The sequence below is a fragment of the Arachis duranensis genome, chromosome 9 (assembly GCF_000817695.3).
Source record: "Arachis duranensis cultivar V14167 chromosome 9, aradu.V14167.gnm2.J7QH, whole genome shotgun sequence".
NCBI classification, from domain to species: domain Eukaryota; kingdom Viridiplantae; phylum Streptophyta; class Magnoliopsida; order Fabales; family Fabaceae; genus Arachis; species Arachis duranensis.
The window spans coordinates 108,707,903-108,730,882 of NC_029780.3; the positions used below are offsets into that span (position 1 = coordinate 108,707,903).

Below are 22,980 nucleotides of genomic sequence, written 5' to 3' on the forward strand. Positions count from 1 at the left end.
CGGCGACGCTAGCAGCGTGAGAATGAAACTGCGGCAGCGTGAGGCATTGGGAATAGGGATTATGATTAGTGGTTTTGTGTGGTGAATGGTGAGTAGAAGTGAAAATAAATTAAGGTAAGTTTTGATTCAAAAGTGTTATTAATGTTAATTAATCAAATTTTAAATTTAAAAAAATAATTTAAAATTAATCATTATTAATTGAAATGTTCAATTCTTGGCTGGTGGATACTTGACTTTCTATACTTTTCCTTCTTCTAAAATACGGATATATGGTATATATGTAAAATATAAAATATTTTTTAGATAAATTATAATGGTATTTTGATATTTATTGATATTAAAATATAAGTTAATTTTTTAATTATTTTAATATTTTTTATCATATAAAGTAATTAAAATATTTTTTGTTTTATTAATTAATAACATATATTATTTTTAAATTTATTTAAAAATATATTAAAAATAAAATTAGATACACTGACACGTAATGGTATTTAAGTATATTTAAAAAAAATATTTTTTATTAAAATATAGTTAGATACAGAAAATATGCGTATCGTACGAATATCGATAAGTGTTATATTCAAAATGTATCAAACATGTAAATATTATAAATGATTGAAGTGTCTGTATTTTATAGATAATGATAAATTCAGATAGTATATATGAGGAATTGAAGATGGATCCAAATTTAAATTTAAATGTCTCCAAAGTGAAAAGATAAATATTTAGTTTCTATATCACGTATATATTAGAAACCAAATAAGTTCTGATACTGTAAAATTATTTATAAAAAAGTCGATTAGTTTAGAATAGGATGGCGAATTATTTGGCCAGTTTTAGAATACAATCCAACTATGTATACTTAAAGGAAAAGTCTAGGGGCCAGCAATTTTATTGAATTTTGGCCAGCATGTAACCAGCAGAGAAATGTGAGCCATTTGATGAAATCTCACACTAATCTCACACCATCAAATCATCATTGATAGCTAGTTGATGACTAACAATCACAAAAATTACTGGCTCCTAATATTGCTCATACTTAAATTAAGATATGGTTGTACACAAAAAATATGTATATTGTGCAAGTATTAATGAGTATCATATTCAAAATATAGTAAATATTATAAATTATTGAAGTATTCGTGTTTTATAGATAATGATAAATCGATAACTTCGGATAGTATATACGAGTAATTGAAGATGGATCTAAATTTAAAGTTAATTGTCGCCAAGGTGAAAAGATAAATATTTAGTTTTTATATCACATATATATTAGAACAAAGTAATTTTGGATCCTGTAAAATTATTTATAAAATAGTCGATTAGTTTAGAATAGGGAGGCGAATTTTTTGGCCAGTTTTAGAATGCAATCGAAGTATGTATCCTTAAATTTAGGTATACAATTAAAGAATTAATACTACATAAGATGAAAATAAAAAATGTACTGGCGATGGCTTGATGGTCTTTAATGTGAAATTGGAAGAGGTATGTCTGTGCCATGTGGAGGTGCATGTATTGAGTGTGCGCCGTTAAGAAAAAAGTTTATTTATGGAAATGTTAAGTCAGTCGCTAACAATTTTCTGAAGATTCTTTCTTACCAAAAGGGCAAAAACAAAACCCCACGGCAACAACTATATTGGTCCAAATTCTGTTTATGCAGTGGGTCCACCATACTCACTACCCATTACCAAAAGCTTCTCTTCCATCTATTCTGTATTTCTAATTTTTTAGCGGACGTTTGGTACATGTCTATCTACCGTGCTGCTAATATTGCATTAAATTATTTAGATCACAATATTATTTTGCTGCCTCTATCATACTATATATTGTTCTTTGTATCTAAATAGGAATATATTCCATCATAACATTATTGGTAATAATTTGAAAAAAAATTAATTCTTCATTTAACCGGTAATCTAAACTATCATTAATCACTGATTTAATTTATCTTAAATAATTAGTAAAATGAAAAAATATTTGCATTATATTAAGACGTGAAATATAATAAGGAATTGGGTAAAGGTGTGTTGAGAATGATATAAATTGAAGTCCACAATTTGCACGCATTATTGGAGTGTTAATAGGACAGCGCGCACCTTAATTTCGATCACGTTCCCCTGCTTTGCTTATCTCCCTCACTCCTTTCTTTTCTGCAAACCCAAACTCTCTCTTTTCATTCCTTTTCACCATTCCCTTTCTTTCTCGCTTCACACCTTTTTCCACGTTGCTTTTTAAACTAAGTAGCATCCATTATTACTCCTGTCAATTACGCTACTATATTCACGTTTAACTTTACTTGAGCTCCATCTCAATCTCAATTACGTGCATTTCAGTTTTCCGCTTCCTTCTAAAATCTACCATCACTGAATAATCCAGATAAACATACATACACAAGCGGCGAGAGAGAGATGAACATCTTCTTCGTCGCTTTGGTGTTGTTGTGTGTAGTGACAGTAGCAGCTCCATGGCGCGTTGTCTCCGAAGATAATGAAGAACAACACAGGCTTCTGGTGAACATGACTTTCGTTAAGAACGCTCGTGCCGGCGGTGCTCGTAAGCTTTTTTCTTCTAAAATTCTGTAATTTATTTATTTATTTATTTTGTATTGTTGTTGATAAAGAGGTTGAGAGTTGAAAACTTATTTTTCGTTAGTTTGTTTGGACGGGAGTTTACCGGCTTATCACTTGCATAGGGGATTTGGAGCTGGACTCAATAACTGGCTTCTACAGTTCGAGGTGCACCTTTTCAAACTCTCTCCCCTTTTCAAACTCTTGCTTTATTTTCTACCATTTTTTATTAAAAAAAAAGTCTAGAATCAACATTTTAATTAAAATTTAGTCAATATTTAATTATAAAAAAATATATAATTTTATATTATTAAAAAGATTAATAATAATTAATTAATGACTATAAATAATTAAATGTGCTGTTCTTATCACTACTGTTTTATTAAACCAAAAACTTTTAGTTCTCGCTTTGTTACAAGCATAAGAGCTTTTTGATGATATTAGATGAGATTAATTCGTGTGTGTTAGTTTTGATGCTACACTATTCATCGTTAACATATCCCGTTTAGTTTGTAAATTAGAAAAATACTAATTAGAGGAATGTTAGAGGACAACAATTTTTGTGATTGTTAGCCATCAACTAGTTATCAATGATGATTTGATGGTGTGAGATTTCATCCAATGACTCACCTTTCTCTGCCAAAATTCAATAAAACTGGTGGCTCCTAGACTTTTTTTACTAATTATTATAACCAAATTTAGAATTAAATCGGGTCCAAATCAACTCAACAAATTAATTTATGGAAAAAGATTGCTCAAATACTCTTAAACACGTATTAATTATTCTATTATATAATGATTATAGATTTTTGTATAGTAGTTATATTTCTAGTCAAGATGAGATTCTACCAATTAGTTACATATAAAAATACATTTTAGTATTTTAAATAAGGTAATTAATGAAAATGAAAGTTATGTCTTTTTTAGTCTAACAAAAAAGTATTTATTCATAGAAAGTTATTTTACGTGGAAAAGCATTCATTTGAGTAACGCTAGGCTGCTTTGTTTTACGAGTTGAATAATTGTGGTAGACCGGTAGAGTTTGAGAAAGGGGTGGCGATTTTTTTCTTCTAGTTTCTGGGGAAATCAAAGGGCGATGATGGTTGGTTTCGAAATGCTATACAACTAAGGACCAAAAAAAGCTATACGACAGTGATTTTTCTGTCGTCTATATAGAGTTTTGCGCGCGCACTTCTTTTCTTTCAGTTACCCGCGCCAACAATTCTCATGAATGATGACCTGCTCCTTTTCAATTGGACATAGATTTTTATTATCTTATTTCATGGATTCTTTTACGGATAATAAATTAAATATGTAATTATAAATATTAAATTAAACAAAATAATTTTGAATTATATTATTATCTCTCTATTATTACCGTATATAAATAAACTTTGGATTCAAAAATACCGTAGCCGTCATGTGAAAAGAATCATAAAGCGATTAATTTATATCATTAACGTTATTTGTTTTAAAAGTATGTACGTTCAGTTATAATTTGTCACTTTGATAATTTTTTTAGATGATAACTATAAAAAGTTGATTATTTTTCTTACATACCAACATTCGGAATCTCACATGGTCTCACGTTTTTTTATTAATGATTCATTGATTCCTGTCCTCCGAACGCTTCACATGGAACGGTTTGATCTAAACCTAAATAATAATAGTAGAGAGACAAATAAAATTTAGTCCCAACCAAAGTTATATTCATGAATAGGAACAATTAAACTTTTCTTTAATTTTTTCGGGTTTAACTATCAAGTAGAGAATAACCAAACCGCATGGCAACAAGAGAAAGACTCTATGTCAAGTTGTTAACATGATGTACCCACCTTTACGAACAAAGCATGCATGTATCCAGCTGTACCAACTTTTTAATTTTTTTTTGTAGGGAGAATCTTACCTTGTTTACCTACATTTTTTGTTTACTTCTACATAAACTCGGTTATGTACTCATAAAAAAGTTTCATTTGTGCGAAATTAAATGTAGAAAACATACAGGGCCATGAGAGCTACCACCTATGCGTGAGAATTTGCAATTGCCGAATTCGGAAGTTATGAAAGCAATGTGATTCGATAGGGTGAAGCTAGAGAAACTAGAAATCATTAGTAGACCCACAAAATGTCATGCACTTGGAGAATAAAGTTCCATAATAATAGCAAACTTTGAGTGCAAGCTAAAGTAAAGTAGATAGATCTGAAAAAAGAAAAAAAATAATGATGATGAAATGAAATGAACTGCTGTTAGGTAATTGGGTTGGTGGATCCTTAATCCCAATTGATGAAAGAAACTTTTTTTTGGCTCTGCATTTATAATTAATCATGATTATGTATATGGTGCATGGCGGGGGGCAGGGAGGTGGGTGGTGCAATGATTTGCCATCATGCTTGGAGAGAGCACAGTCTCGCAGGGGCTCAACACGTTACATGACCAAGTTCGAAGTCTTCTCTGGTATTTTAAGCAGCAATGCCTCCCAAAATCCAGGTATATCAACTTATTTATTTATTATGATTATTTTAACTTCTTACAATCAACCATCATCATTATAACTTCTTATTTATTATGATTATTTTAACCTCTTCTTTGATCAAATCTCTATTTCTTGGCTAATAAGCTTTTCAAGGAACAACTTCTCCACGAATATATATATTTTGTTATACATGAAGAATAAAAAGAAAAAAAGTTAGGTTAATCAACAATTTTTTTTTAAGTTAATCGTCTGTTATTTTCCACATATATAAATATGATGAGTTATAGAAGATCATGTGCACCTCAATTGAGTCCTCCACATTCAAGTCTTCTGTATGCATCCATGTGTCTAAGACCTAGTTACCTAAAAAACCGTGAATGATAAATAAATAATGTTTAATTATCAGTTTAATCATTTTCATACCTCGATCATAAACATCTTATTAGATAAAAAATATCATATTTGTACTGCGTTAAGGCATCCACTTCTAGATGGTCATTTTCATTCTCCCGTCTCTTTATTTCATCTTTTTTTTCTCTTTTTAGAAAAGAAAAACTTAAAAACTTCAATTAAAAAGTTGGAAATAGATAAAAAAAAAAAAGGGTTAGAAGCATGTGGAAATACATGTAACACTATTTTAATAACCAGACAAGAAGAAGTGCTAATACTTTTGGTGGCACATACAGTACACACAGCTGTATTTTGAATTTTTGATAGTGTTGTATAATAATCTGTGACTTACTGACAAGGTCAACCCAATGCAAAAGTAGTCCAGTTGAGCTCAAACAAAACAACAACAGTGTTCATGTTCCTCCATTCTCTTTCACGTGCTCTTGTTGCTCTACATTACAACACTAGCTGCCACCCATGAATTGTTTGTTTTCTTACTATATTTTTTACTTTGAAGCCATGGCTCTATGAGTATTGGTACGGTTTCTCTTGCAAAAAGATATCCAATTAATAATGTTGGACTCTTCTATGGCCTATGGCCTTCGTGGTCCATGGCTGTGAAATTATGATAATTCACAATGTACTCTTGGCGTTAGTGGTTAATTTGGAAGTAAAAGATGAAGTCACTGTTTTATATACTTTCTTCTCTTCACGATTCTTCAGTCATTAGCTTCACCTCAGTTGTCGGTAGCACTAGAAATGCCATGCTTCTAATCTTAACTATTTAAGTGGATAAAATATAAAATATGATTTTCTTATCTTTTTTGTTAATTAATATTAATTATGTTGGGGATTGGTGTACCAGACTTCTACAATTGGAACCGTGTTAAGCTGAGATATTGTGATGGAGCTTCATTCACTGGAGACGCTATCTTCGATAATGGGGTAATTGTCTCACCACAAATTTACATGAATATGGCTTCTTATAATTTCTTTTAAAAAGATAATCAGTGAGCAAATACTATGAATTACAAAATTTTGACTATATGTATATATAGTCAATTAAATATTTGTCTAGGAAAATTCGTTATTTATAGGCATCGCTTGAAATTTCCTTTAATACTCTGTCTCCTTCGGATCGAATCTCAGCAAGCCAGGGAAGAAAATGATCTCTAATGTAGTGTCAATATGATAGTTAATTTGTGGTATGAGAGGGAATGAAAGTGAGTCATTTCTATTTCTGGTTAAAACAGAACAAAATCAGATTTCTTAAATGAGAAAACGAAAAACAAAAATTGCAGTAAAATAAAAAGAGGAAGGTGCTAACAGTAACAATTTTCATGAGTCTTCTTGCTTACGTTATAAGATCAAGTTTGCTCAATAACGTAACTGTTGACATTTGGTTGAATAAAATCAGACAACAAGGCTTCATTTCAAAGGGCAAAAGATTTGGGAAGCTATCATTCATGATCTGCTACCGAAAGGTCTAGGAAAGGCACGCAAGGTATGCAACACCATCATTGGAGATGGCACATGCTTTTATTTACTTTCAAAATATATTGAAGAAAAATGACTTGCACTTCAAGTAACCTGAATAAACCAAGTATATACTATGTCTCTTGTGTAGGCTCTGCTTTCAGGCTGTTCTGCTGGAGGTTTAGCAACCTTTCACCATTGTGACAACTTTGCCAAATACTTGCCAACAAATGCCAGTGTTAAATGTTTGAGCGATGCTGGTTTTTTTCTTGACGGGTATGATTTGTCTAGCTTTTTAGTCATTCCAACTTGAGCTGTAATTATTTCTTCAAAATTCAAATGGTAATATTTCCATTTCCCCTTCTCCTATTGCAGAAGAGATGTGAGTTTGAACCACACTATGAGATACTTTGTCAAAAGTCTTGTTACGTTGCAGGTAAACTTCAATAAACGTGTCATATATTTTTCCTTATGTTCTCGAAAATTTCACAAATCAGTCAGTTAGACAAGAGAACTGAAAACATAGATGGTTCAAGGTTATGCACATTTGATTCAATGCTATCAGATTTTAACTTCTAAGCTGAAAAGATAGTACTAGTAGCGAAGCATAAAGCATATATCTACCAATTACTATAAATATGATCAACATATTGCATTCTTAAAACAATCAGCATTAGTTAAATGGTTTCAAAGCAACAACTTGGAAACATATTTTCATGCAGTTCAGCAACAACGTGAACCACATTTGATATCAAAGTTTGCACGGTATTTAATGTTGATAATGCTTCTGATATGATTAAATTTTGAAAAAGATATGCTTGTATTGAAGTAATATCACCCAAATTGGGTGGCAATATCAACTCCCTTAAACGCAAAGCTTTATCTGATAGAGTATGTTGTGTGCAACAGGGGGTAGAGAAGAACCTGAATAGAAACTGCACCAGTACGCTGTTCTTTCCAGACTTGGTGTGTTTATTCTTTTCCCATTAACTTGCATCATTAGCTCAGGAAAACTACACAAGAATTTGACATTTTGCAGTGTTTCCATGCAGTGCTTCTTTCCACAATATGTGTTGAGATACATATCAACTCCTTATTTTATCTTGAATTCCGCCTATGATGTATTCCAAGTAAGAATTCCGGACATATTTTGTAGACTATATTTGTACATATCTTAGTTAATGTCATTGGCAGAATGTAGGATGAATAAAACTTCTCATGTCAACAGTTCCATCATACATTGGTGCCACCTTCTGCTGATATGCATGGACACTGGAACAAGTGCAAGTTGGACCCAGCAGCATGCACACCACCCCAAATCGCCATATTGCAAGGTTCCTCTTTCAATTGTCATATTAACCATTCAGTTTTTGAAATCACCCCGGTGTGTTAGTATTTTCACTATTTTGTCCAAGAACTACAAACTTTACTTCATACATGTTCAAAACCGGTTTTGCTGACTATACTAAGTGCACTTTGTTCAGCTTTTAGGCTCGACATGCTTGCAACTTTGAGACCTTTTGCAATCTATTCGGGAAGAGGAGGAATGTTCATAAACTCATGTTTTGCTCACTGCCAAAGTGAATCACAAGATACGTGGTTTGAAGATGATTCCCCAAGAATAAACAACAAGGTATTAATTGCCATGAGACTTTGTTATGCTTTGCATTGTTCAACACGATAATAGGCTAGTGGTAATCAATTGAACCAAACAAGCGTTTAGTATTATAGGACAAACAAGAGTTCGAAGCAAAGGAAATAGGCTGAACAGTACTAGTGATCTTTAAACTCACAACTAGTGAATTTTCTAAGTCAGTAACACTGTTAAAATTCTGTATTTTGCAGACGATTGCAGAAGCAGTTGGTGATTGGTATTTTAGCAGAACAAGAAGCAAGGAAATAGACTGTCCATACCCATGTGACACAACTTGTCACAATCTTATACCATATCCTCGTGGTAATGTCTGTTTCTTAAAAATTCTGTACACTAGTTGCTTTGGATATCGCGGAGACTTAAGGTCCATATATCTAATAAAATATTTGGAATGTTGCAGGCCAATAGAAGATTAAATTCAAAAGTTTTCAGCTGTTACACCAGCTTTCCTGCCTCTCACAGTAAAGCTATTCTCTAAGAAAGGGTTTAAGGACCATTTTTTCAAGTACAGAAGATACACAAGTACACAGTAGATGCTAGGCAGATAGAAAATTCTTTAATAGGAACAACGAAAGGATGATAAAGAATTCATGATAGCATATCATTTGAATGATTGTTTCTCAATTATTTGCATTTATCAAAATATATTTTTTATTTAATCAAAATTGGTTGGTTACTGGATCTTATCTTTTCTGGGGAATATCTCATTAACGGTATATGACTTAAACCTCCTTTCTCCTTCAATTCTTTATGTTTTTCATGATTTTTTGAATGTTATCTTCTGCTAGAGACAATCTTATCTTATTCCATTAAAAGCTAAATGTATGTATTTTTTTTTAAAACTTAAAACTGAGATTTGAGTTGATTCATTATACATAACATTAGCCTCTATTCATACGTAAAGCTATAACAACTGTACCGGTTCTTAATTCCAACTTGAATGCATAAAGTTATAAAAACTCAGACGTGATTGTAAAATGAAATTCATTGGAGTCACAAATTCAGCACCAAGTTTGAAATTTCCTGAATCGGACATTTTAACTTTGCTCTGCATCCCAAAATTTATGTATACACCAAAACTCAACAATTGGAACACGATGAAAAACCAGTATGACAAGCTACCTCAGCTACTCATACATAATTTATATACTATCTGACAAGGATTTCACTCATATTTTTCAACTTAGAAGTTTTTGTATCACTACATTATAAACAGTCTCTATAATTGGTTAATCAGACTTCCCTCCATCAACAACAATGCAAAGACATATATAGCTAGTGTTCTTGTAGCTCATCACAATTCAGAATTCACAAACAACGGTCATTTATTTCTCATATTTCTCATATAAATGATCATATTTGTAATAAGATTAAAAAGATGAAAGCACAGACCACTCAAACCCCATCCATCTATCCAAACAGCACACTACTCCTTAATAAAGGCTTAAACCCTCCGCCCCAAAGCCAAAAGTCTCCACCACTCTCCTCACATACAAAATTACCAAAACACCATCCACGTTATGCATATCCAACACGCAATCTCATGCAGATTCCCGAAATTGCCCTCTAAGCCACCTTTGCACGCACCAACACTATTCCCTTTCCCTCCTTCTCCGTTAATCTCTCTCTTTACTCTTCATAATCATCATCCCACAAGTCACACTCACATTTCCTCAATCATCAATAGTAGAAGAACCCATTACTGGGTTGTTCACAAGGCAATGCCTTGTTCTTCTTCCTTAACCTCCTGCTGTGCCAGTGGTGACAGCAGCAGCAACACCAACACCGAAAACCACGATAACAACACCAACGGTGCTACTCCTCGAAACTTGAAGCTGACCCAATCGACGTTCTTGTCTTCACTGATGCCAAAGACAGAGATTGGCGTCGACCGTTTCCTCCATGCTTACCCGAGCTACGATGGCCGTGGTGCACTCATCGCTATCTTCGGTACTACTTCCCCCTTCACCTAAAGCTCTCAACTTTACCTTTTACTTTGTTGTTTTTGGACTTGGGTTGGTGCTGGTTTTGCAATTTGAGTAGTGGATAAGTGGGATCACTGAGGATATAGGTTTTACTGTGGCCCAGAATTTTGATGTTGAAAAGCTTTGCATAATACTTGAAAAGTTAGTATATTTGAGCTGCATAAAATTGAAAACTTGAAAGTCGTTTCGGGGGATGGATTAATCGATTGGAATTTGAATGTTAAATCATACACATCTTGTTTTGCTGCTTGTTGAATATTTGATCAAAGTTGTTCAGTTGGTTCCTCTGCAATGGCTTGTTAAGATGGTTGTGGTCTGTGGAGACTGGAAACTGGAAATTAAATTATGCGATAGAAAAAAATTGCACAATTATTATCATGCGGATGAACCTGTAAACTGTCTCGGATGTAAAAAATACACGAGAATGAATGAATCAATAGGGGAATGAAAGTAATGTTTAATTTAGTTACATTGAGTGAGGCTATATTTCTCCTTTCTGAAATGTTAATTCAATTCATTGCCAAATTATTTTGGTCAAGTAATCGACATGGTATCAGGGTTATATAAGAATAAAGTTCTGAAATTTTAGATAGTATGTTGACTTTAGGTCAGTTTTTCTTCTTGTAGGGTTGCTTAATGTAATGGATTATCTAGTTCTTTAGAGTTTTTAGTTTCTTGAACAATATGAGTGATTACTGGTCAGTTTCTTATTTCTTGACAACATCTCATTGGTTGGGATATTTACAGCATTAGATATGCAAGCATATCTAAGTTTTTCTCATTCCTAGCCCTGTTTTTCCTTCTTGTGTGGTTGCAAATTGCAATTGTTAAATCGTTACCACATTTAGTTCTATCATGGCTTAAAGTCCACCTTATTTGTATCCTGAATTCCTGATAGGTATTATACAATTATTCCTCTACTGAGATTGGTATTGCCATTACTGGTTCTGTGATTAGTGTCATTACTCACTTCATTTTGTTTCAGATTCTGGTGTAGACCCAGCTGCTGCTGGATTACAGGTTACCTCTGATGGGAAACCAAAAATCCTTGATGTTCTTGATTGGTAATAGGAAGTGCTTGATGTTTGATATTTATATCATATAATACATATAATGTTTACGGATTTAATGATAAATATGTCATAACCTTTTCTGTCTTCAGCACTGGGAGTGGAGATGTTGATACCTCAAAGGTGGTGAAGGCTGATGCTGATGGTTGTATATCTGGAGCATCAGGTTTGTTCTAGGGATTAAAATGGTATCCAGAAATTCTTTAATATTGTAGTAGTTGCAATGAGCAAATAACTTTGGGATATTGGATCAACACAACTTCAGACTGTTCATGCACAGATCAATCTAAAATTCCTCGTGAAAGGCACATCCAATTATAATTCTGGGTTTTTCACACTTATTTCTAATGCAAAAAAATAAAATAAAAAGAGAAAAGAAACGAAAAGAAAAACGGTCTAGTTGAAGAATGTATACTATTAAACTTGAAGCTTTTGTCTTTGCTGGTATGTTCATGCAAAATTTATATAGGGACATCTTTGGTTATCAATGATTCGTGGAAAAATCCTTCTGGTCAATGGCATGTGGGTTATAAATTTGTTTATGAGCTCTTTACAGAAAAGTTGACTTCTCGTTTGAAGGTAGAATATTAATCTACTCAATAATTACTCTTTGAGCTTCATAACTACAACTAATAGATCTATAATCCCCATTTCTCCTAAAATGTTCATTGGCAGAAGGAAAGAAGGAAAAAGTGGGACAAGAAAAACCAGGAGGAAATTGCTAACGCTGTAAAACAACTTGATGATTTTGATCAGGTTTAATCGGAAATTTGCTTCATTCTTATATATGCTAACATCATTTCAGATTTGATAATAATATTTTTGCTTAGTAGGCGTTAGGCATCACATATTACAAAGGCAACCTGCTGCAAGTGTTCTGTTAGTAAATTAAAACACTTATTTTCTTAGTATTCTGTTTTGTACACATGGCTGCCTCTTTTTTTTTTGGGATGAAGTTGCAAGAGTTTCTTCTAATTTTGTGCACAGCTAATTATCTCTAAACCTTCTGTAGATATCATTTGTGTCTCTGCATTCTATTATATCTTCTAATTCAAATCACTAAAAATATGACATGTTATTTTAGCAACATGTCAAGATAGAAGATGCTGAACTTACAAAGGCTCGTGAAGATCTCCAAAATAGGCTTGATCTTCTGAGAAAGCAATCTGAGGTGGCTGCCAAACATGTTACTTTGTGTTCTTCTTGTTTAATTGCCCACTATTTTCTTAGCATATACTCAATTGATTTTCATACAAAAAGGCAAAAATGTTCTGTGTTTCAGAGCTATGATGATAAAGGGCCTGTCATAGATGTTGTTGTCTGGCATGATGGAGAGGTTTGGAGAGTTGCTCTTGACACACAAAATATTGAGGATGATCCAGAATGTGGGAAGCTTGCTAACTTTGTACCCTTAACTAATTACAGGTACATTTGGTTGCTAGTGTTTTTGTTCATCTTAACTTTTTGTCTAGTTGATTGCTTGCTTGCAAAAACATCTCATGCAATTGGCTGATGCTCATCTGTTTACAATGATTTTCTACTTAAAAATTCTCTGTGCTATTTCACTTCTCAAATTGATTAACCTTACGCTTTGTCAATCATGATATCCCGTTGAGTTATTTCATTTATGAATTTTGGTTCTTGTGTTAGTCATACTTCAAAAGAATGTCCCATCCCTCTCATTATCTCTTCTGCTTTCTATCACAAGTTATGCCATAAAAAATAATACAAATGAAGGAAACTATTATTTTATACAAAAGCAGCAGCCCACTAATTAAGCAAGAAGATCAGGGGTAACCAACCCAGCTTTATTGTAGATGAGACGTTTTTGAATTAAATGGTCAATTGGGACTAGAAATTAATGTGGTTTGGCTGTTGAACCAATTACCATTTTAGCTCTTATCAGTAAGGTGGGTATTAAAATTTCAAATGTTCCGAATGCCAACAAGTTATTATGTCCTATTTTTCAGGATTGACAGGAAGTATGGTGTCTTCAGCAAATTAGATGCGTGTACATTTGTTGTGAATGTCTATAATGATGGAAAAGTTGTAAGTATTGTAACAGACAGCTCCCCTCATGGTACCCATGTTGCTGGTATAGCTGCTGCATTCCACCCAGAGGTACAGATGTCATTTTATCCATATAGTGTAATTCATATGCTAAATATCGTAAATTAATATATATAGTATATTGGTTAGGAACCCTTGTTGAATGGAGTTGCACCTGGAGCTCAACTAATATCTTGTAAAATCGGGGACTCTCGCTTGGGTTCTATGGAAACTGGAACTGGTTTGACTCGGGCATTAATAGCTGCTGTGGAGGTTTGTCAACCGCTTTTCCCTCATTATCTGATTATACTGGATATTTGAACAATTGAAACAGATTTGTCCTTGTTATTTGTGTTTGACAACTAATATTGTGGTTGTATTTTCTATTGCTTGATATAAATAACACATTAAAGCAAGGCCACTGTCAATTTATTTTGCAGCATAAATGTGATCTTATCAACATGAGTTATGGTGAGCCAACGTTGCTGCCAGACTATGGACGCTTTGTCGACCTTGTGAATGAAGTATCTTCTGAGACTTTGATTTTAAATTGCCTGTTGTATCTTTCTGCTGATATTTCTATTCTCTAAGCTGTGGATATTCTGAATCATTTACATCTAGGCTGTAAACAAGCACCGTCTGATATTTGTTAGCAGTGCTGGTAATAGTGGGCCAGCATTGAACACAGTCGGTGCTCCTGGTGGTACATCTTCAAGTATCATTGGTGTTGGTGCTTATGTTTCTCCTGCTATGGCTGCTGGTGCTCATTCTGTTGTTGAATCTCCATCTGAGGGAATTGAATACACTTGGTATATTTATTCCGGAAATTTTCTAATTGAATGACTTCCTATACCGTTTTCTTTTTAATTAACTTAGTTCTTTTGGCTTTGTATCATTGGATGATTGATGGAAATAATTTTCAGGTCTAGTCGAGGACCAACAACTGATGGAGACCTTGGTGTCTGTATAAGTGCTCCTGGTGCTGCTGTTGCTCCAGTTCCTATGTGGACACTTCAACGGCGCATGCTCATGAATGGGACATCAATGGCATCACCATCAGCCTGTGGGGGAATTGCATTGCTCATTAGTGCAATGAAGGTTCAAGCATTGGAAATATTATTTAAATTGTATAATTGATTTTTATACTTTGCTCATTTATCTATAATTCTGATGTGTATGATCTGCATGTAGGCTGAGGGAATTAATGTGAGTCCATATAGTGTGAGGAAGGCCCTGGAGAATACATCTGTTCCTATAGGCAATTCACCTGAGGATAAATTATCCACTGGGCAAGGGCTTATGCAAGTTGACAAGTTCGATATGTTTCCTTGTCTTCTCTTTTATGGAAATTTTAGTATATAGTATTTTATAAGATTTGGCATTGATCTAAATCAAATACTGAATGACAGGTGTTACGAATATATTAAGCAATGTCACAATATTCCATGTGTTTGGTATCAAGTAAACATCAAGCAATCTGGAAAAACAAGTGAGTTAACATTCTTTTTGTAAATATATTCAGAGAAGGCAATAGATGTGCTGATTGCCTGGCATGTAAAAGTTTAGAATTAGATACAGGTTCCACTTTTGGGATAGTCCTCCAAAAGAGGTAGTAGCTTTTTTGTCTGATGATAAACTAGGGGTAGCCTTGCCCCGCTTAGTTTGTAACTAGGTCTCTCTTTTTCTGGGTTTCTTTTACCCCGTTTCTAAACCCAAAAAAAAAAAATCTCTCCTGAGCATATCACCTTTCTTCCCTATATGAGAAACAAGAGAAAGGAACTCAATATCTTTTAACTTCCCTTATGCATTTATTTGTGCTTGTTCAAATGGTGCTGCATGTTTTGTACTTATAAATAACTAACTCATTCGGGGAGAAGTGTTTCTGATATTCTGTTATTTATTAAAAATTAGAATGCTCATGATAAGACACAAGTAAAAACTGGAAGTTAGAGAAAAGAATATTGGCTTCACAACAACATTTTTAGTGTGGTGAAAGACAAGGAATATCACCATTCTCCTATGTGAATAGAATTGCAGCATTTGCAGGAAAACTGTTGATTAGTGAAAAATAAATTCAGTTATTAATGAATTCTAACCTATGACTAGAATCATATTCAAATGCTGCTGCACCTATAGACTATAGTGAATTTCTAACTAAAAGCATGTATCGAAGCTCAAAAATTATATTCCTTCATATGATTGCTGATTGCAGATCCTTCTTCACGGGGCATCTACCTGAGGGAGGCTAGTGCTTTCCAACAATCTACTGAGGTGAGAGCATAATCAGCTTGTTGTCCATTGATGATCAAAGCATATCTTTAGGTCAGATATTTGAAAACTGTGATGTGAAAATGGATTAAAGATTGGAATGTGGGAAAACTAATAAATGATGAGTGATGACTGTGCATTTTCTAATTCTAATAAACTCTTGGATGAAATAACAAAAAATTGTTGAATTCATGAACAATATTAGTGTACCTTCTGAGGTGATAAAAGGACAAGAGTAGTGTTTGCTTAGATTTAGTTTGTTAACAGAAATTGTTGATGAGGCATGTAATGGAACTTGATAACAGTCTCACAATTGTTCTTTTGCTGGTGTAATTGCTGATAAGTGCAATGTTGTTTGCCAAATCTATTCACAGTTTGTTCTAAGGTAATTGTAAATTTTAGTTTGTGCTCAAATGGCAATTTACTTTATGACTTGTATTTACAGTGGACAGTGGAAGTTGATCCAAAATTTCATGAGGATGCCAACAAAATTGAAGAATTGGCTGTGTTTGAGGAGCACATTGAATTACATTCTACAGATAGCTCAGTTGTGAAAGCCCCTGATTATCTACTGCTCACTCATAATGGTCGTACCTTCAAGTTAGTCAGTGTTCCTTCACCGTTATGTTTTCAGGTTTAGGGTACATGGCCATTTATTTAAAATGCAAGTGTTGCTCATGAGATCATCTTTTCTGGGGAATATTTTTTTTTTCTTTGTTTTCCTGATATTATAGTGTTGTTCTTGAACTATTATTAGGTCACATGAACATTTGATTTAGGGGGTCAGAAAATGACATAATTATTTGGTGAAAAGAACTGGGTTCTCTATGCTACTTTGAAGTGCATATATATCATCCGTAAAATTGTCTTATTAATATCTCCAACTTCCGCATCCATCACCCTTAAACTATTCTGCTTAAATGCAGTTATTCCATCAACACTTTATGCTTCTTAATTTTTATTTTTCAACTAAGTTTCTGTCTGATGACACTTTTCAGTTTTGCTTTATTAGTAACTTACAAGTTATCTTCTACTTTCAGCGTAATTGTTGATCCTACTAATTTAGCTGATGGTCTGCATTATTATGAGGTCTACGGTGTTGACTGCAAAGCACCATGGCGCGGTCCTCTTTTCAGAATTCCAGTTACTATAACCAAGCCTGTGGCTGTTACTAATAGACCTCCACAAGTTTCATTTTCAAAGATGTTATTCCAGTCAGGTGTGCTTTAGTCAATTAAGTTTCTTTCTATGCTTCTTTCTGCTGGTGACTTGATGGTTTTCAAATTTTGAGATTATGTATAATGCATTGAGATCATGTTGTGTAGGCTATTTCCCAGTTGTCTTTTATTTTCTCTAATAAAGAAAGTGTTATTGAACACCTTACTTTGTCTTGAAATTGTTTTATCATATGGCATTTGTCATTCTGGTCGAGTTTCTGTTCTCTAGTTGTCTTAAAAGCAATAATTGTGTTAAAATTTTTTGCTTCGTTAGGCCATGTAGAAAGGAAATATATAGAAGTGCCACATGGTGCATCGTGGGTTGAGGGAACCATGAACACATCAAGTTTTGATACGACGAGAAGATTTTTCGTGGATGCTGTTCAGGTACAACTTGCAGCTCGAAACTGTAAAGATTTGTCTGGACCATTTCTTTGACATGCTTTCTGTGTCCAGATATGTCCATTGCATAGACCGCTGACATGGAGGAGTGTGATGACTTTTTCTTCCCCTGCTGCCAAAAGCTTCGCTTTCAAGGTTGTAGGTGGTCAAACATTGGAACTAGTCATAGCTCAGTTTTGGTCAAGTGGCATAGGGAGTCAAGAGACTACAAGTGTGGATCTGAAGGTGATACAATTCATATTTGTATGAAGAATTTATTTTCTGTGTCCAAAGTTTTGGATAAATCTTCCTTTCTCTTCCCATCTCCCCCCTCCCTCTTTTCTCTTTCTTCAAATTAAGCTGGATCTCTCAGTTTTTTGAATTGGCCAAGCCACTAAGCCTCATTATGTAGTCAAAAGATACAATCTTGCTAATTTTAATAAAATTCTAGGTTATGTTTCATGGTGTAAAAGTCAACCAAGAGGAAATTGTACTTGATGGGAGTGAAGCACCAGTTAGAATTAATGCTGAAGCATTACTGGCATCTGAGAGACTTTCACCTTTAGCAATACTAAACAAGGTTTCGTTGTAAAGTTTGTTTCCTTCTTGTTCTGTACCATTGTGCTTGTGATGTTGGACAGTAAAGAGGTTAACTTTTCTCCTAATTTATGTTGAACTTACAGATAAGGATCCCTTATAGACCAACAGATGCTAAGATTAGTGCACTTACGACTGATCGTGACAAACTTCCCTCTGGAAAGCAGATACTTGCACTGACACTAACGTGAGTACTCCATTACGTGTTTCATTATATTTGAATGTTTAGATTGTCTTTTCTTATTATTCTGATGTTTCAGATACAAGATCAAATTGGAAGATGGAGCTGAAGTAACACCTCAAATTCCAGTCCTGAATGACAGGATATATGACACTAAATTTGAGTCTCAATTTTATATGATTTCTGATTCAAATAAGGTATTATAATTTCATCCTAGAGATGAGAGTAACTGAGTAAGGGGTATTGATTGTTTTTCATTCAGAAACCATTTGTCATGTGCAAAATAAGCTTATTGCAATTAATTTTCATTTTTGCAAATTCTGATCATAGCGTGTATATTCAAGTGGAGATGCCTACCCGAACTCCAAAAAACTTCCCAAGGGAGAATACAATTTAAGGCTATATGTGAGGTACGATTATTTCTGCTCATGTATATTTGATGATCACCCATTCTTGTTTTCTCTATGTTGTTCTTGTTGATAATCTTTGAAGTAGACGTCTAATTTCACCCTAAGACTGGCTAAAGATCCAAATATTTTTATGAAGGGTCTATCTAGTGTAGGACTCAGCACCCCGTCTTGCGCCTAAGATTGGGCATTTGAGAGTTGAAATTTACAAAACTATACATCTATCTTTGCATGTTTGAAATCAATTTTGCGAATTTTCATAAATAAACTAACTTATGTTGTTTTTGGACTTAAAACCTTGATTTAGTTAGTAATTCCTGCAATAAGAAAACTGGAATTCTTTTTGTAAGTTGAATGTTTCTAGGCTTTTCATAAGACGGACACATGAAGGTGCATCAAACATGATCCTATACTCATGATTTATTTTTTTCCCCAGGCATGAGAACTTGCAGATTTTAGAGAAGATGAAGCAATTGGTGTTATTCATCGAGCGAAATTTGGAAGATAAGGTAGTTCACTAGTTTGTCATATTCTTAGAGACAATCTTTTGTTATACCAACATTGATATCTTTAGTGTTTACTACAATTGCATTTGTCATTACATGACGGTAAGTTTTTTTAATGGATTTCAAGTGTTTCTCTGGCTAATGGGCTACTCAATGCACAAAGGTTTTTTACTGTGCAACTTCCCAAAATATGTGGTTGACAATATGATTTACAAATAGAAATCCTGAAGTTATATATATATTTTCCAGGATGTTATTCGACTACCCTTTTTCTCCCAACCTGATGGTCCACTTATAGGAAATGGTTCCTTTAAGTCTTCAACATTAGTTCCAGGGTATGTTATTGGATTATAGTCCCTACCTGCTTCTGATTTTAGCGCCATCTTGTGTTGTGGTGATGACATTTGCTTATTGTCAGTATGAAAGAAGGATTTTATCTGGGTCCACCACCATTGGACAAAATCCCCAAGGTATCTTGTATTCTTGTTGACTTCTTAGGTAATTCGTTGGATTATTGACAGTAGTAACAACATTTGAAGTATTTCAACAGAATGCTCCTCAAGGATCTGTATTAGTGGGAGCAATATCATATGGGAAACTATCGTTTGCTGGTCTCGGGGAGCAGAAGAATCCGGAGAAGCTTCCTGTATCACATCGGGTTTTTTATATAGTTCCTCCAAATAAGGTTTGAACTAGCTCCGAGCTCTGCTGAAGTGGTATCTACTATCTTATTTGGTGTGAATTAATATCTACTTGCGTTTTCCTATATCTTTTGTTGAAAGATTGAAGAGGAAAAGGGGAAAAGTTCTTCCCTAGCTTCCAAGAAGACAGTTTCTGAACGTTTAGAAGAAGAGGTATGTGAATCATAGTTCAGCAGAAGTGCTTCCTTATTTTTAATCCTATCATGTATTTCACACATTTTTTGGGCATTACTAGACATGCTACTTTTGCATTTGTCTTTACTTAAGCATGTTTAGGTGTACCAATTAACAAAATAAAAATAGAAATTTTGTTGATAGTTTAGACTTGGATTATTTTGATTGTTTTCTTGTTCAATTGCTTGTGTTTTTGTTCGTTTTTATGTGCTCTGTAGGACTCATGATGACCTTTTTGTACTTTCCTATTCTCTCTTAAGAATACTTTTATTTTATCATAACTTCTTAGTAATTTATTAATAGAACGATAGATTTGGTTGAAATGGATAGATGGTATTTACCCCTGTTTATGTCCATCACAATTCAAAAATATGCCTACTGCCTGTATGTAGCAAGCTATTGTAACAACACCATGTGAACACTTTGGAGTTCAGAGGGTTTACCTTTTTCATCTGTGTGTCTGAAATCTCTTTATTAAACATTCCCTTAGTTCTCATTTTTCACGATATAGATATAATAGATTCCATATTGTATTTTTTCGGTCCTACTGTACTTTATGTTTGCTTGACTTGTCCACCAGGTAAGAGATGCAAAAATGAAAGTTCTTGGAGGCCTAAAACAAGAAAATGATGAAGAGCTTTTGGAATGGAAGAAGTTGTCTGACTCTCTCAAAGTGAGCATTGAATTTTATTTGAACTTTCACTTTTTGGTAGTTGCTGGCTTCATTGATTTCTTTTATAAGTTTCAATTTATTTGATCATCTTTTGCAAGGTTACTGATGTATTTTGTTTTATGTTAATAAGAAATTATATACACTTGTTTGTTCTCTGCATTCTAGATTAAAATGGAATGATACAAAATTTATCATGTTTTCTTGCAGTCTGAATACCCAAAGTACACTCCATTGCTTGCAAAGATTTTGGAAGGTCTAGTTTCGAGGAGTAATATCAAAGATAAACTACAACATCATGAAGAGGTGAAAATTGGCAGAACTAAAGTTTTGTTGTTAGTTATTCAGTTTGATAGTAAATAAATATAAAGGGCTGATCGGATGACAAACGTGAATATGCTTTGCAGGTAATTGATGCAGCGAATGCGGTGATTGCCAGTATTGAGACAGAGGAGTTGGCAAAATTTTTGGCCCTAAAACATGATCAAGATGACGACGAAGCAGAGGTGCTCATCCTTGTTCCCAGTACTTTTAGTTACTCTGTCATCTCTCCCTATGTATATGAAAAAGGAATCTGGCATAATTAATAATAATGATATGGTAGAGTAAACATCTTTATACTGATAGCATATATGCCAATGTTAAACCATTAAATTTATTATGAATGATCATTCCATGTGGAAAGATGTTATCATATTACAACTTACATCGTATTTTCATTTCACATCTTGTTGAATGAAAATCATACTTTTAATCTCTTTGTAGAAAAAGAAGAAAGAGATGGAATTAACCCGTGATCAATTAGCAGAGGCACTTTATCAAAAGGGCCTTTCATTGGCAGAACTTGAGTCTTTGAAGGTTAGAGCTTTTTATCTTCTTTAAAGCAATGATTTACATTTTCAGGCAATTTTGATGTCCACACTGCATAAGAAAGCGAAATACCATGCAGTATTGTCTATCAAATACTGACTTGACTTGGTGCATATTGTCAAAGGAGGTGGATAAAACTGACGAGCAGTCAAAGGATGACAGCACTACCCGTCTGAACTTGTTTGAAGAGAATTTTAATGAACTGAAGAAATGGGTTGATCTGAAGAGCAAAAAATATGGAATCCTCTTGGTGACAAATGAGAAGCGTAAGCAGAGGCTTGGGACAGCATTGAAGGTATTTGCTTTTTCCTAAAGAATTCTACTCTTTTCTTTGCACTGATGATTAGTACTTTAGGTTCTGTTTCGGGTTCTAATCTTATCTGGTGCTGTCATCCGCTTGATTCAGGTGTTGATGGACATAATTCAAGACGACGCTGAGCCTGCTAAGAAGAAATTCTATGAACTAAAGCTGTCTTTGATTGAGGAGATGGGATGGTCTCATGTGGCTACGTATGAGAGACAATGGATGCTCGTGCGTTTTCCACCAAGTTTGCCTCTTTTCTAGGATCATTCTGTGCAACAATGAACTATGCATTTTTGCTCCATAATCTTCAAATGTGATAACAATTCATGCAACATTGAACTCAGCATTTTACTCCTCAAGCTTGCAGTGGACTTGGATATATGATATTACAGAGTCTGGATCATGAGTATCATTTTAAACATACTGGCATGGCCACTGTTTTAAGTGTGTGAGAACCTTGCCATTCGAAAACATCACGAATTTCATTCATACCAATTGTATAATTACACACTACATAGTTGATTCTTCCCATAGAGTTGTTTGGAATTCATAATCCAATGCCTCTATGGCCATTTTAAGAAGAGTTGAATGGAGTTTTGTCTTTGATTCTAAATTCTTTGCGCAATAAAAGTAGAACCATGTGAATTGCATTAACAATGGTCATTGGTCGATAGAATTTTAGAAACACACACTTTGTACTATATAATGTAATTTTTTCATTAGTTGAAAAAGTGGAATATAATATAGTATATACCTAAGTTGATTTGTGTTTCTATCAACTTAAAAATTTTCTTTAGTTGAAAAATAAACTAAATTAAATCGATCATAACATAGTACAATACAGTGTCTACTAATAAACCGAGTTTTCATTTCGTCATATTTTAAGATATGAAAGGATAGAGAATCTAAGAGAAAGGTAATCATCATGTCATGTGTGTAGGGTTTGAAACTCAAGCTTCCACGTGTTAAACATGAAAATAAAGCTGTTAATGGAAGCTAATCTAAAGTTGAGTAGTTTTTCTAACATAAACAATTG

The 22,980-nt window shown here is 33.8% G+C and overlaps 2 protein-coding genes across 2 annotated transcripts; both read left to right on the forward strand.

The window, feature by feature from the left end:
* Positions 1-2,060: 2,060 nt before the first annotated feature.
* On the forward strand, positions 2,061-9,275 carry LOC107466966 (pectin acetylesterase 9). Its single transcript, XM_016085965.3, has 13 exons — positions 2,061-2,556; positions 2,656-2,738; positions 4,929-5,058; positions 6,300-6,379; positions 6,852-6,938; positions 7,062-7,186; positions 7,286-7,346; positions 7,820-7,876; positions 7,963-8,040; positions 8,139-8,244; positions 8,395-8,543; positions 8,756-8,867; positions 8,965-9,275. Exons 1-13 carry the CDS (start codon positions 2,412-2,414, stop codon positions 8,970-8,972), a joined length of 1,221 nt encoding a protein of 406 aa, XP_015941451.1. The 5' UTR covers positions 2,061-2,411; the 3' UTR covers positions 8,973-9,275.
* Positions 9,276-9,981: 706 nt separating this feature from the next.
* On the forward strand, positions 9,982-22,557 carry LOC107466965 (tripeptidyl-peptidase 2). Its single transcript, XM_016085964.3, has 34 exons — positions 9,982-10,514; positions 11,535-11,613; positions 11,712-11,785; positions 12,089-12,198; positions 12,295-12,375; positions 12,704-12,790; positions 12,902-13,044; positions 13,590-13,740; positions 13,819-13,941; positions 14,109-14,192; positions 14,290-14,477; positions 14,592-14,766; positions 14,860-14,981; positions 15,078-15,157; positions 15,881-15,939; positions 16,382-16,536; positions 16,977-17,155; positions 17,428-17,540; positions 17,610-17,780; positions 17,986-18,114; positions 18,218-18,318; positions 18,392-18,509; positions 18,643-18,722; positions 19,156-19,228; positions 19,475-19,560; positions 19,644-19,695; positions 19,776-19,910; positions 20,008-20,079; positions 20,681-20,773; positions 20,981-21,076; positions 21,178-21,276; positions 21,536-21,628; positions 21,765-21,935; positions 22,047-22,557. Exons 1-34 carry the CDS (start codon positions 10,085-10,087, stop codon positions 22,203-22,205), a joined length of 4,161 nt encoding a protein of 1,386 aa, XP_015941450.1. The 5' UTR covers positions 9,982-10,084; the 3' UTR covers positions 22,206-22,557.
* The last annotated feature ends 423 nt before the right edge of the window (positions 22,558-22,980 follow it).

Excerpts from the sequence above, each read along its gene's own strand:
- LOC107466966 (XM_016085965.3), top strand. The coding sequence starts at position 2,412 with ATGAACATCTTCTTCGTCGCTTTGGTGTTGTTGTGTGTAGTGACAGTA. Across the intron at positions 7,877-7,962 it reads CGCTGTTCTTTCCAGACTTG|TGCTTCTTTCCACAATATGT; the intron begins GTGTGTTTATTC and ends GTTTCCATGCAG. Across the intron at positions 8,041-8,138 it reads CCGCCTATGATGTATTCCAA|TTCCATCATACATTGGTGCC; the intron begins GTAAGAATTCCG and ends TCATGTCAACAG.
- LOC107466965 (XM_016085964.3), top strand. The coding sequence starts at position 10,085 with ATGCATATCCAACACGCAATCTCATGCAGATTCCCGAAATTGCCCTCT. Across the intron at positions 17,541-17,609 it reads TTTTCGTGGATGCTGTTCAG|ATATGTCCATTGCATAGACC; the intron begins GTACAACTTGCA and ends TTCTGTGTCCAG. Across the intron at positions 18,723-19,155 it reads AATTTAAGGCTATATGTGAG|GCATGAGAACTTGCAGATTT; the intron begins GTACGATTATTT and ends TTTTTTCCCCAG.